This window comes from Mugil cephalus, chromosome 10, assembly GCF_022458985.1.
Source record: "Mugil cephalus isolate CIBA_MC_2020 chromosome 10, CIBA_Mcephalus_1.1, whole genome shotgun sequence".
NCBI lineage: Eukaryota > Metazoa > Chordata > Actinopteri > Mugiliformes > Mugilidae > Mugil > Mugil cephalus.
In genome coordinates, this window is record NC_061779.1 from 2293929 (window position 1) to 2308643 (window position 14715).

The 14715-nt window shown below is 42.5% G+C and overlaps 1 protein-coding gene across 6 annotated transcripts in view; it reads left to right on the top strand.

Annotated features, from left to right (window-relative positions):
- brsk2a (BR serine/threonine kinase 2a) overlaps positions 1–14715 on the top strand; it is a 186658-nt gene that overhangs the window by 137573 nt on the left and 34370 nt on the right. For all 6 annotated transcript variants that reach the window (XM_047595923.1, XM_047595924.1, XM_047595927.1 and 3 more), the window contains 4 exons: positions 5654–5770; positions 11094–11127; positions 11248–11316; positions 13763–13909. In XM_047595923.1, the coding sequence (XP_047451879.1) occupies positions 5654–5770; positions 11094–11127; positions 11248–11316; positions 13763–13909 (367 nt within the window). The remainder of the gene's footprint in view (positions 1–5653; positions 5771–11093; positions 11128–11247; positions 11317–13762; positions 13910–14715) is intronic.

Genomic DNA, 14715 nt, shown 5'->3' on the forward strand with positions numbered 1-14715 from the left:
ATTTCATGTTAATATCTATGTAATTATATGTAATATAATTTAAATTTGTGGGGGGAAACAATATAAACACAACCAAAATGCTACTGAGGTTAAATGTGTGGAAATGAGGTGAAAGCTGAACAGCTATAAGACCATAACGTGATGCTTCCAGTGCTTCTGTTTGTTCTGCTCTTCAGGTCCGTCGCTCTTTATATCATCCCAAGTCAAACTGCTCTGGATTAGGAGAAAACGCCTGGTTGTGCATTTGCCCCCAGCAGAGCGAATGTTTTGTTTGTTGCAGATCTCTCTGTCACTGTAGATCCTCTTTTTAGTCACTGCATTACATGCAACGCTGCATTAATACCCCGACGTTTCTCTGAAGCTCATATAAATATGGACGGACGATAACCAGTCACTGGAGAACAATAACTGTTAGCTTTTACAGTCGGAGCTAATTCAGTCCAACACCAAATCAAATGAGAGCAGACCAGGGGCTTTAAGTTGTGCTTCGTGCATAGACAGCATTTAAAAGATGACACGTAGGCTCGAGTTCAGCTGGTGACGTCTTTCTTTTTAAAGCCAGTTGTAGCTACGTTGGGACGAAAAGGACAAACCGGCGAAGAGCGAGAGCTTGTCAGTCACGTTAGTGACACATGTCTCTGTTTGAGGCCCAACATCTGCTCAGTTATGGAATTATTTCCAAAAGCGACAGCAGCTAAAGGCTTCATACTGACCTGTGAAATAAACAGTTCTATTGGTGCAGATCTTTCTGATCAGTCTGAGGTGTGGTACTGCACTTAAAGCCACTTCCTCATCGGCTCCACTTTTCAGACCTGGTTTTTACACTGGTACCGGTCAGACCAGCATCAGTTTCCTCTGGTATAGTTGGTCATAGCTTCAAGATAATGACCCAAAAACCTTAGTCCAAGCTAAACCAGATCTACCTCAGGATAGAAACTAGATGGAAAGGTTGGAAACATGGAGTGGACCATGGCCCAGTCTCTAGACTTTAACCCCATGGAGCTGGTTTGTGACACATTTCTGGGAACTTATGCAACAAAATTGGTAAAAAAAAAATATTTGATTTCCGCCGGTAGTGTTTTATAAGCCCATGTGATCAAAAGTAATATTCATTAATTTATTCTCTCTATCGCTTGTCCTCTGGAGGGTCTTAATATGCCATGTAAATAATAAATTAGAATCATTACCTGCTAAACAACATGTTTCTGGATCTTTTCTTGAACTGGTTTATATCTGAACTTCCACACTGAGCTTGTTCTATAGTTTGACACCGATATGCAGAAACTTTTTTAAGGTTCCTCGTATGTGTTTTTGTTTTTTTGGAGTTATTGATAACCTCCTTCCTGATTCCTAAATATTTTTTGGAAGTTTTCTGGTAGCTGTCTGTTTTTTTTTTTTGCCTTATACGTGATGATTGCTGTTCAGTGGTTTTACTACTCGTGTCCTTGTTGGAAGGTTCTGTGCTGAAAAGAAAACTCAGTGGAATAATATTTCAGCTAAAATAAAAACCTAAACATATTCACCAATCACCCCCTTTAAGCTAAAGTGTAACTCCATTACCAAAAAAAAAAAAGAAGAAGAAGAAGAAGCAGCATTTCTATCTATCTCATCCCTCATTGCTCTTAATACACAATTAACCCCAGTGGCTAATGAACGGCTGCAGCACACTCCAGTCAGCAGTCAGAATATTGTCCTCTTTTGCTAATGCGATAGAATATTAGCCTTACAGCTTTTTGAGAGCGTGTGCTTGGTCTCCCTCTAATTGGGTCAACAGAAGCCTGGAAAAAGTTTGAGAGGGGGGGTGAAAAAAACAGAAAGATAGAAAGAGGAGGATGACACAGAGGTGCACCGGAGGCTAAATGGGTGCATTTCAAACTGGCAATGATGGATAAAAACCCCACTCCAGCAAACAATAATGGCGCCGGGATGGCTTTCATGAAAGTGCAGAGGCAGGTGTGCAGCGTCCCTGGCATGTTAAAATGCCAAAAAAAACGGAGCATTTGAGCCATTAGTGTTACTTTGAAGTGTTCTTGTGTATCTAATTAGCGGCTCGTATCTCGGAGGCTTAAAAAAAGGGGCAACGTTAAAACGTGGCGTATGTCAAACGTGTCACCGCGGGAGATGCTGCATGTTTTTTTCATCACCGTAAACATGAGCGGAGGATTCTCGGAGAAGACGTGAGCCTTCAAGAGAACAAAACTAATTACAAACGTCGATAAAGTAGAACCTATCAGGAAGCTATGATCGCAGGAGCAATTAAGAGGTTGGCGTTGGATGGCGAGAATTATGTTTAACAGCCCCCTGGGGTAGAAACCTTACACTCGCACACAGACCCGCTCTGCTCACACAGGCAGCGAGAAGCATATGACAGCACTAAACCTTAAATAGTTATTTTATATGTTGTATATTAGATCATTCCCCCTTTTTATGCACGTTTATGAAGTTTAATTCCCTGCATCCATGCAAAAAAATATAAAGTACCAATAAAAGAATAATAATGATTTTTTTTCTCAGAGGAGAAGAAGTACAGGTACGTGCCAGCTTGTTGCAGCCGTTCAATTCGTTCATCCGCTCTCCTGCACAAACGTATAACACGTCCTGCCACAAGGTCTGCTGTGTGCGCAAGATTACAGTAGCAAAGAGCAGCCTAATGCGTCAAAGAGGCAGTTTAATGTCCTGCTATAGATACCGGGGTCTCAACAACCAATAAAGCATCCAGATGAAATTCGTCCCCTCGTCGCTGCCGGGGAGGGGGAGCGACGTTCTTTTAGCGGATCTCGGTCGTCTGTAGTTTACACGTTGAAGACCTGGGATAACACGGCGTATGTATAATGACGAGTATTTCAGATAAAGCTTTAGCTTTTGCGTCTGAGAGACGTGCGTGCTTCTCTCTGTCTGGGTGAATTGCTTACTACTGCCCTCATAAAATCAATAGTAAAAAAAAAAAGTGTTCTAAGGCTTCGGTTGAATTATTGAGCATCTTCCAGGCCCTGTAGTCTGGTTCCTGCGTCATAAAGTTATGAGATGACCTTCTGTCTGATTTAAACTCCAGTCACAAGCGCTTTCTAGCGCTTTCCAAAAAAATTGTTAAAAGAAAGGCAACGAAGAAGTTTCAGCACTCGTCTGAGTAGCTGCTTCAGTTCTAGCTTTAAATAGGAAACTCTGTGGCTGTGTCACATCAGAAACTGGTGCAACTAGTGTCTGTTAACGGTTAGATACTGACCTGTTACTGAGGGGAGCACTTTTTATTTCACTTTAATTTAAATCCAGACCAGTGAGGACAAAAATAAATACCACACAGAGAGACAATCACATCAATAAAACACAGTATTAAAATTTAAAAGCTAACTAGCTAACACACAAACATTTGCAGCTTTGAAGTTTAACCTTTTTTCATTCCAGCCTTTTTGCAGAAAAACGCCTGTTTAGGATAAAATAAACTGAATGTTGTTCATGAACATGTTGGAGCTCATTCATGGTCTTTGTCTCTTTTTAAAGACAAGACTCTGAAGTTTCTATCACACAAGTCAGTTTCTCTCTAAGTGGTTTTGTCCTTGAGGAATCACAGTTGTCACATAGTTAAAAATAAGAAGTTGTTGGGTTTGCCTGAGTAATAATTTTTTATTTATTTATTTATTTTGCTATCTGATGCCTTCAGAGGAAACTGAGGACAGATCTCACCTAAGTAACACAAGATTATCAGAACATTAAGTCTTACATATACTTCCAGTTCAAACTGCACATAAAATGACCATGATTGAGTTTCTTTTAGCCTTTTTTCTAAGGATATAACCAGGCGTTTCCTGACTGTGCCCTAAAGGACAGTTTAAATAAAAAGGCCATAACTTTAGAACACGTAGTCATAATTGAACATATAGTCATAAACTTGGGCTCCACCGCTGAACTGTTCGGATGCTTATCAATACAAAAAGGGGCATTTTGGCCTGAATAATATTGACTCTTGTGTTGATTTGAGGTTTTTCCAATGAGTTTATGCTTGTTTTTCCAGTTTTTATTGTTTTGAAAGAAAAGTGTCGGTTGAATCCTATGTTGACTTATATCAATGAAATCAGAAGAAAATGAGCTTTACAACGACATGCAGCATTTACTCAAACACAACTCGTGTACAGAGCTCTCATTGGTTCAAAAAACTGCTGCCATCCCATATAAGGGGTTTTAAACAGTGTCCTAAAAGCATCTTTATCCACCATGTGAAGCTTTTTCCTTTTTGCTTTACTGTAACTGTGTAGAGTGAAGTACGTGTATGAAGTCTGCTACTTCATCATCACATCATTTCAGTCCCTGTCCAGTTTTCTTTCATGCTGGTTTGGATGTACCGTGGCCCAGATGACTGAGAACGTTCACAGACATATTTTTTTTGAGGTCTGTCTTTAGTGGCACTGACCTGGTGGGACACAGCGACGCACTCTTCAGTCCCCGTCTCACACTGGACGTCCCCCCGAGAGTCTCACTGATGTTTCTTTTGTCCCTTTCTCGTGTTCTCTCACGGCATTAGTCAAATCTCTGGGGCGACTGACATCGCTGCCAAACGACGGTTGTGTGAATTGATAAAGGCTTTAGCCCGAGGAGCGCTGCTTTAGATGCTATCTGTGTTTTATTTCAATTATGGCGAGGATCACAGAGACTGCCAGCGTGATAACAAACCATCTGACAGCTAATCCCTCGGGACAGGAAACGAGTTGTACAGTGGCTGATGTCATCTAAGGTTAAATGTCCGTTCTGATGAGGCGCTCTTCAAAGGGCCGACCCTGCCAGCTATTGTTACGCCCCCCCCCCCCCCCCCCCCCCCTTTCCACCATTAGGCTAAAGAGAATACGAAAGTCTAGCTCACAACACTCTGGCAGCTCGGTGTCTCTCTAACGACATGTGTGCACACGTGTCCGCGGCCTCATCCTCCTCCTCGGCAGACATCACACAAAAACGCACCGCGTGATGTAAGACAACCTTCAGCCCGGGAAGAGATGTTAAATGCACAATAAAATACTAATACTACACCCTCTTTGAACACTCACTCATCAAAATTGAGATCTTAACCTCCGACTCGCATACGTGACGGGAGAAAGATATTCCCCTCCCCGGTCCCTTTTAAAGGAGCGGTACGATGTCCGCTGGATATTATCCCCCTCGCTGTGTTTAGTGGTAATGAATGGCAGCTAATGAACACCACTGCCCCCCCCCCCCCCCCCCCCCGCCGCCCTTTGCTCAGCCAGTTTGCTTTGCTGGTGGCGGTCTGGAAGATGAGAGGAGAGGGATGAGGGGACGAAGAGGGAGGGAAACGGGAGAAGAAAAGGACGCAGCGGGGCGCCGTCACACCTCGTACCAGCCGGGCTCCGAGGTGGGAGCCTCCCGAGTCTCAGCAGATCAAAACGCCGGGTGTTACAGAGGAGGAGGAGGAGGAGGGCTGGGGGGCGGAGGGGGGGGTGATCCCTACCAGGTTAAGATGCTGTGCCGTTCACAGCTGCATGCATGGATGTGGATCCAAGCGTGACACACGCCGGGTGTGTGATGCCTTTTGTCTCCGCTCAGCTTCACTTTGCTTCATGACTCGATGACGAGCTGCTGCTTTTTTTTTTTTCTTTTTTTTTATATGTGTCATTAACGGTTCCGTGTTCCCGTCTCGTCTGTCTTCCAGCCACAGGGATCTAAAGCCAGAGAACCTGTTGCTAGATGAAAAGAACAACATCAGGATAGCGGACTTTGGAATGGCCTCCCTGCAAGTTGGAGATAGTCTGTTGGAAACCAGCTGTGGGTGAGTAGTCGAAATAAAAACACTGTTTTCTAATGCAATACCTAGGCCAGGTGCAGGGTTTTTTTTTTTTAACTGTCTCTTAAGGAGTGTGCTGTCTTGCTATGAGCAGGCCCAGGGCCACACATTACTGCTCTCCATCCCCTCACAGCTCACGCTGGTTTATGGTAAAACAGTCAGAAACACACCAGGACCATCAGTCCGACAACCAGAGCCAAATCGCTTGCAGGAAAAGTCACTTTCAAAGTGGCTGCGTTGAAAAGATGACCAAGGTCCCTGTGTTGTGGAAGGTTTTTCTTTCTCATTTAGCTCTAGTGAAGAGTGTCCTGGGTCATATTTGTCAGAAGAATAGAAGCAACTCACTTGATGATGGTTTTACTTTGAGGTTAAGGGTTCGTAAAAACCAACTGTTTCTCTGAGATTAATTTCACGCTTGTATAAAATTCACATTGGAGATCAGCGTTGAGCTCAGCCGACCGTGATAAATGCATCTGCATCGTTTGTGTTCACTCGTTCTTACCAGACAAAGTAAAGTGAAGTTTGATCAGTGGGTTCACCACTTCAACAGCTGATGTTCTGAGTTCCTGGAGACAAAACACGACAAACTAAATTTGCTTTATTTAAAAACCCTAACGACGCTTTTAAACATGCTTCCTTCGTCCGTACATGTAACCTGAGACCTGCTTCTTTTAGTGGTGGATGTCTTGGGAAGAATATTTGCCTCATCGTCACTCGTGGCGCTCGGACCTGAGAGACCGAGGCCCCGTGACATCTGTGTCCGTGGCTCAAATTGATTCTGTCCAGATTAAACATCCGAATGAGCTGAAGTCACACACACACTCGCACGCAACTCTGTAAACACACGGCACACGTGAGGCTTAGTTCATCCCTGACCTCTGAGACCCTTTGTCCTCCGTTTGTTTGGTTGTCTCTCCCGCTCTCTGAGTCCCTCCCTTCACATTATTATACCCATCCACTGTCACTTCAGTGTGTGCACACGCACACACACATGCATCCATTAGAAGCTGTTGCGTAAGTCTGTCAGTCAGCAGCACACAGCCTAAGCTCTCATGAATCATCAGCACAGTCAACTAAAAGCAGTGTGCGTAGCAGCTGTGCAGAGTTGAGTCACTCTGCAGTCAAGTCGACCACATTGGAGTGTTTGCATTTCCTAGAAAGACTATATGCAATAGCTCTTACTCAGCAGTGTCCTCTAGACCAGTGGTGCTCATCTGGTCTGGCTTCAGGACTCACCATCACTCCTCAATGTGAAGCTGCAACCCAAATAAATAAAAAAAACAGAGTATCACAGTATGAAAACACACACAAAAAAGTAATGAACTGAAACGACCAGCAGGTGGCGATGCTAGAGACGGAATTATTCCTTTTTACGATCAATTAGCTGCATTGTAATTCAAACCAAAATCTCTTCACAGTCTTTTTTTTTTTTACAGACTTGACACAAAATAAAAAAGTCCAACAACTGTGTATATGTATATGTAACTTTAGCTGAGGACACACTCATTAAATATACACTGAGACCAGGGACGTCACGATTACAGTTTTCCTTAGTACGATTGTGGTCAGAGAATTTAACACGATAATCACGATTATTATGCGTTGATTGATTTCACAAATCTATTCATATGTAAAATCACATGAACACTCCTTAAAGGTCTTAAAGTTTCCTTTATTTCTATATTTGTAGCCAAAATACAATTATATTACTAATTATATGATCCAATATTTGTATTCGTACACACAAAACGTTACACCTGAGCAAAAAGAAAACCACTGGATGAAACGTTGGATAATTTAACGTGCAGCGTCGGTCACCACCATCATGTAACTGGTGGTAACTGGTAGATTAAGATTAAGAACCCCAAAGAGTAGATACTGAGCAAGATGTTTATCTGTTGTTTACCTTAGTAGTCGTGAGGACCCTAGAGACATTCTGGAGACATTCGGCACTGGTGTATTTGAGACATCGCTGCTAACTCGGTGCTAATCAGTTCTGGTTTATCTACAAACACACAAAAAAATTAAACGATAAATGAAACACCCTTCACCATGCAACCGTGTGACACAGACGTCTTCCTTTCACTGCGGGTGATGGAGCCGAGTGAAGACTTTCCACAGGTGGGAAAAGTGGGAGGAGCCTCGAAGCACGTACATAAATACATGCACACGTACACGTGTAAAGAAGAGCAAAGGCATTGACAAACATTTATGGAATGCAAGTACAACTTCCTCTGTCTCCACAAGCCCATTGAGTTTATTGGTATTAAATAACAGAAGGTCTGTTGACTGATTGATGACAGGAGGTGAAAAAAAAAAAACATTTTCATGAGGATGAGCTGCAGTAGAATAACTGTTACTTATCGACTGCAGGGACATGGTTCCTGAAATGTGTTTGAACTCGTGGGTCCAGAGATCGTTCGGACGTATAATGGAGCACAGATAAGATAAGACGTCCAGATAAAGACGTCATGTCACGCTTCATCTTTTCTTCCCCCGCTAACGTTGTTCTGTGCTGTGACTTACTGCCCTCAGAAAAAAGGCCCAATCCTGTCGTTCTGTGCTGTTATTTCTGTTATTGCAGTTATTTATGTGATAAATTGAGAGGGTAAATGAGCTTTAACAAATGTCAAGGACAGACTGATGTCATGTCAAAACGCGCTCAACTGTTTTCTGAAGACGCCATTTTTCAGTCTGTCAGAGACGTGGCTCCCTCAGTTTTTTCTTTATTTATCTTTAACGTCTCACTCAATAATCCCAATGTTTGGTGCAACAGTTAAAACGTGGTGAAATGTGTCAGTAAATATAGCAGAATGGGAAAATATCAAATTAAGGACAATTGAAATGTGGCCAGAAATCAGTTCTCCTGATATTTATATGAACCTGACGCCTCAATATCTTTACTTCTACTGCACTATGACCTTTTGGTACTTTATACCAAACACCTGCAACAGCTTCATACTGAGTATGTGGGATCAGCCTCAGTTTCAGTTAATTTAAATTATTTTTAGGTCATTTCAATTCTGATAAATGTAGATAAATAAAAGATGAGAAGTAACTTAAGGTTTGACTTAATCAAAAAATACAGTATAAATTAATATTACCTGACACTAAATGAACCACAACACCAGTTGTTTCTTCTAATGCAGTGATACGTTTACTTCCCTTTTATTTGTCAGATTTCTGTAAAAACATAAAATATATCTCTGACTGCTTTTCAAATCTACTGGTTCAGTCAATCGCACCATTAAAGCCTGTGATTCAAACTAATCTCCATGATCGACTGTCACTTTTTGCCACTCGGTGGCCGTTACCATGGAGACGTAGCTGGCTGTGACATCACATACATAACCTTTGTAAAATAAATAAAGACGGCAAGATTCCTGTCAACCTAAGTCCTGACTAAAGACTTTCTGCTAGTCACTAAACTACTCATCAGGGTGAAAACAAAGCCAGAAGTTTTGGGGTGACCCACACGTAATTGCAGTTAATCTCTTTTTGCAATAAAACACCTATTTAGGACAAAGTAAACTGAATGCTGGTCATGAATATGTTGGAGCTCATTCATGGTCTTGGTCTCTTTTGAAAGACAAGACTCTGAAGTTTTTATCACAAAAGTCAGAATCACTGTATGTGTTATTGTTTTTGTGGAATCAAAGGTGGCACACAGTTAAAAAAAAAAAAAAAAATGTGTTGGTTAAATCCTAGAGTGACTTTTCTCAATGAAATGCAGCGTTTACTCAAACACAGCTCGTGAGCAGAGCTCTGATTGGTTGTAAAAAGTGTCGCTGTGTTCTCGCCTACGGCCTCTGATTTCCTTTTCCTCTGGTTGTGAAGTTGGTCTTGTACCGTAGCAGGACGGTGACCCCGAACGCACCTCAAAGCTTTCAAAAAACAAACCATTTGAAACCCGGGGAGAGCTGCCTGTCCTAACCCCATTGAACATTTATGGAGCCAAACATTCCTGATATCACAGGAAGCTTTTTGTCAGACTGTGCTGTTGTAACAGAGGTTGTAAGGTCCATCCAACTCCAGCTCCTCTGTTCCTAAACACAAAAGAAAAAAGCTGGAAGATCGTTTGGATTTTATATTTTGCTGTATTGAATTTCAACAAATGCATAAACTGGACCCCGCTGCATTTATTTACTGCCTAGCAGAAGATATGAATATGTATGTATTAAATGTTTAAATGAATATAAATGAGAAACGGGAGCATGCAAATGATTAAACGCTGGATATTACAACTGAGAAAGGAGGTTTAATGGGCACATATAACCAGATATCCCCTTTTTTGATTTAATTTAGTTTTCTGATAATAACAAATTCAGCTGGAACTGAAAAACCTTTGCTCCTGTTCCATCCTGCGCTGGTGCCACGAATAAGGAGCTTCACATTCCTGCCGGTCTCATCAGTGTGTGGAGGAGCTCACGAGGCATAACTAGTGCAAATCTAAGCCTTGTTTCTTTTTATTTGTGTTCCCCGCTCATCTGCATAACGCACTATGACATCTGCAATCAGGAGGCGCGATGCAGCTGCACAGGCGCTCGTCTGAACTCCTCTCCCCTCGACACGACGGCAGCGTTTGTTACCGGCCGGTGTTTTGACAGTCCGGGGGGAAGCCGGGTGGTTTTTTCACAAGACACAAGCTGGAACTAATGGGTGCCATGTTTACAGACTGGATGGTCCCCTCATTAGAGCCGGGACCGGCTGCGTTAGACCGAGGTGGAAGATGCAGACGGGTTTTTTAGAAGCAGTGAAATTAGCAAGTTGTTTCATGTGGCTGATTGACGTGAAGCTCGTATTATTATTACCCCATTATTTCAAGATGATAAATTTGGAAAATTTGGTGCAACGTTGTCTGACACGTCTCTCTCCTCCCCTGAACTCATTCCCTGTGCAGCCGCAGCCTTTGCAGGGGGTTTGCTCCATAAATCTTAATATGATATTGACGTGTCCATCTCGCCATTGACTTTACTGTCGGTCCATCCAGAGGCTGTAAAGATTAGTGGGTCTGCTCCCCGTCTGCACTGAGGGGATGCCCTTGAGTGAGCCAGCAGGAGGACATCCAAACCTCCCCCCGTCCTCCCTTACACCCTCCCCCCCGGGATATTTAAGCTCGTGAAACACATCTTGATCTATGCTCACTGGAGACATTTACTGTCTGTTTAAATTATTCCTTTGGTATTTCCAGACAGTGATGTATGCCTGTTTAACATTTGCTGCGTCATGATTGTGTAACTTACTTCCTAGATTTATTTTTGTATTTCCTCCCTGATTCATCCGCCTGTTTGTTTTTTCCCCTCCACAGATCTCCACACTACGCGTGTCCGGAGGTCATCAGGGTAAGTCGTTTCTCACAGATTCACAGTTTTCTTATCGCGTATTTTTAATAGCATCTCGTTTGAAACGTGCTCAACGAACTGTGTGTTCCCCCCTCCCTCCCTCCCTCCTCCCCCCTTTAGGGAGAGAAGTATGACGGGAGGAAAGCAGACGTCTGGAGCTGTGGGGTCATTCTTTTTGCTCTGTTGGTGGTGAGTTTCTGCTTGTTCTTCATGATCAGCGTGTAGTTTTGAAGGCTGCTTTCCCTTTGTTCTCTCTAGTTTATCTAGTCTTTATACTAGATCTATTTTGGTGAAATACAACAGGTGTTACTGCAGAGGATTCGCAAAATCTTTCAGTGATTAGACATTTTTCTTTTTTTTATTTTCCCCCCAAATATGTAATTTGTTTAAATGCACATTAACATCAATCCAATATATTTTAGTAATGAATAAATCGAGGTTATCTTTCAGTCAGCACTTCACTCATTCAGCGCCACAGTAGCTGAGACCTGTCAATATCTCATGCAAGACTGACAAAAAAATTATTGTCGCATCAATGGGAAAGAGCGTAAGAAGGTGTCAAAAAAGACTCAACAACCAGGTGGTTTGCCACTGTCTCTTATTGCGTCGGCAAAACATTCTTAATGTTTTTCCCAGTTGAGCGACAATTGAATTTGAATTTGAATTGAGTTTGAACATAACGGAAAATATATTTAAAAGCCGAAAGAAAACAACCAAAGTTTAGTGTTTGAAAATTGGTAGGTGGAAGTAAAACTTATCTCAACCCCTTTCTCACTTACTTATAAAAAAAAAAATAACGATGAAAACTCACAATAAAATAATAAAATAATGCACTCTTCTTCAATTGATATTTGTAGATATTTTTGCGACTTTCCCTCAGAGCGTTTATAGGTTTATGGGTATAATAATGTATAATATAATAATGTGACTATGAGCCGAATTTAAGCCTCCTGTACACCGTAGGCTCCGCCCCTATCGCTGCTGATCCAATCACGAGGCTGCTTATTACATGCTGACTCTGTCAGGTTCACCACGATTGGCCGAGAGTCTATTCAATCCCCCAGTGAAATGTGGACGCATTCTGCAGAATTAGCAGAGGAGAAGCTAACAGTGCAGCTAACTCCCATCAGCCAAATGCTTTGGTGACTCACTGTCTCTGCTGCATTTAGCTGTGTTTAAAGGTAAAGTGTGTATCTTTGTGCACGGCGTCTCTACATGTTGCACATGTCTGAAATTTGAACCTGTTTTAATATTGAATGCAAAATGATAATATTTATAACAGCACTAGGCCGAGTTTAATATAGAACACATGTAGCAGGTGGGGGGTCCCTGCTTAATCTCTCCATCAGTTTGGGGGTCCTTGGCCTGAAAAGCGTTGAGGACCCCTGGTGTAATGGATCAAAAATAGAAAGTAGGTGACCCCTGAGAAAGGACGGTGGTGACAGCTGATTTCAATGGAAAGAGGAGATAGCGTGACCCAGAATCAATCACAGAGACTCGAACATAAACTCAGGTGTCAGCGGGGTAAACACAAAGCATCTGGTTGCGCGGACGCCCCGGAGCCAATAGTCTTGCGCAACCGAAAAAATCAGAGGATAGAAGCATCTTTTTATTCATTATCCTGCATCCGAAACGATGCCGTTTCCATAATCACGTCTTTTTCTCCCGCTACATTATGTCTGTGATTCCCCAGCCGTGCAGCCCCCGAAGCTTTGTTGCAGCTGTACTGTAGTTTCCACACACTCCTGTTCATGAATAATTCAAAAACTAAAAAAGAAGAGAGCCCAAAATAAATACCAACGCTGACGGGGCAGCGTTTGGCCACGGGCCCTGTGTGTTTTGCCTTTGTTTTTGTGCTTCCTTCCCCTTCTACTCCGTCTGTCAGTGATTTTCATACTCATGTTGCATGAATCTCATATTTTGTCATCTCCATCATGGTCGTAGTTTTCGTGCTCCGAACCAAAGTTTTTCTCCTGTTCTGCTGTTTTTTCTTCGCCGTCTGGCTGTGAGATAACCATTTGTCTGATTGTGGGAGACACGCACACTCCCCATCACTTAGGCTGCGCTCAGATCATCTGTTATAAAATCCTGCCCTCTTTTTTCCCCGCTCCTTACCTCCACATTTCTCAGCGTTTCTTCCTGTCTTTCTCACCCCCTTTCCCCTCTTTCTCTCCCCTCCCTCCCCCTCCCTCCATCTTCTCTTCTGATGGAGGTTGCCATCCATCAAACAGCCACATCTGTGAGGTGTCGGCACACTCTGATAAATGACTCTGATGAGAGAATGCTAAATGATTGAGGTAAACGAGAAATCTGGGTAATTATTAGAAAGCGCTGTTTATTATTTAATTTGCATCGCTGCTGAGAGAGAGAGTGTGCTCTAAATGGAGAGATGAACAAGTTGCAATCCTTCCCTTTAAGTCGTGCGGGGATCAAGAATCAAAGTGTGGTTGTTGCTTTTGTTGAGCCCCCGTCTTAATCTTTTTTTTCTTTTCTGCTTTCGGTTCGGGTGACGGCTTTTCTTCTGTTATAACGCTGCTGTGCATCAAGTGCAGATTCCATCTTCTCTACTTAGTTTTCGCTCCCACATCTGCCATCTACAATTCCCTTTTCTTCTGACTCTGCCTCTGTTCTCCAGGGAGCTTTGCCGTTTGATGACGACAACCTAAGGAATCTTTTGGAGAAGGTGAAATTGGGGGTGTTTCACATGCCACACTTCATACCTCCGGACTGTCAGAACCTTCTCCGCGGCATGATTGAAGTGGATGCCGCCAAAAGACTAACGGTCAGTCCGAAGAGCTCGCTGTTCGTTTCAAGTTTGGTTTCAGTGGATTCACGTGTTTCAGTCGTCTGTTTATTCTTTTGAAATGTTCGGTTTAGTTTATATTACTTCAGAATCTGTTTTATTTGTGTTTTTCTAAAAAGGCTTTTGAAGAGAGGCAACTAGACTTGTAGAGTTTGTTGAAGATGTTTTGCCACTAATCTGAGTAGCTTCCTCAGTTCTGAGACACTTTTGGGAAGTTGAGGTTTAAATAAAAACCCATCAGAAACTTGCTTGACTTGTTTCTGTAACAACCAGAAACTGGTGCCACTTAAGGTCCTTTCACATCGAGTGAAAAACTGAACGGTTCTCTAACGAAACCACTGTCAGGGGGAGCCTCCAGTCTCAAGGTGTGAATGGTGTTGAAACTTTTGAGGGACAAATGTCAAGACGGTATAATAAATTGATTGGAGATTAAATGTCAGTCCACCTCCGACATACAGAACACGCATGCACTTGAAAAAAAAAAAAAATATTGTCTTATTCCGACTTTAACTGGACAACTTAAGTGCTGAATCAGACTAAAATCAGAGTTCTGCTAATCCGACTAATACACCCAGACATTGAGATTGGAAATTGATTTTCTCCGTTATGTATACGCCTTAATTGGACTTTAACTAGACAACATGAGTGTGCATGCTCCACATCCGCTGCCCTGGTGTATGATCCCAGAACAAAAACAACCAAGAAGAAGGTAAACAGAGCCGGTAGAAGAACCACCTGAGGTACAGCACCATCTTATCTGCTCCATGAGCCAGATTAAAAACATG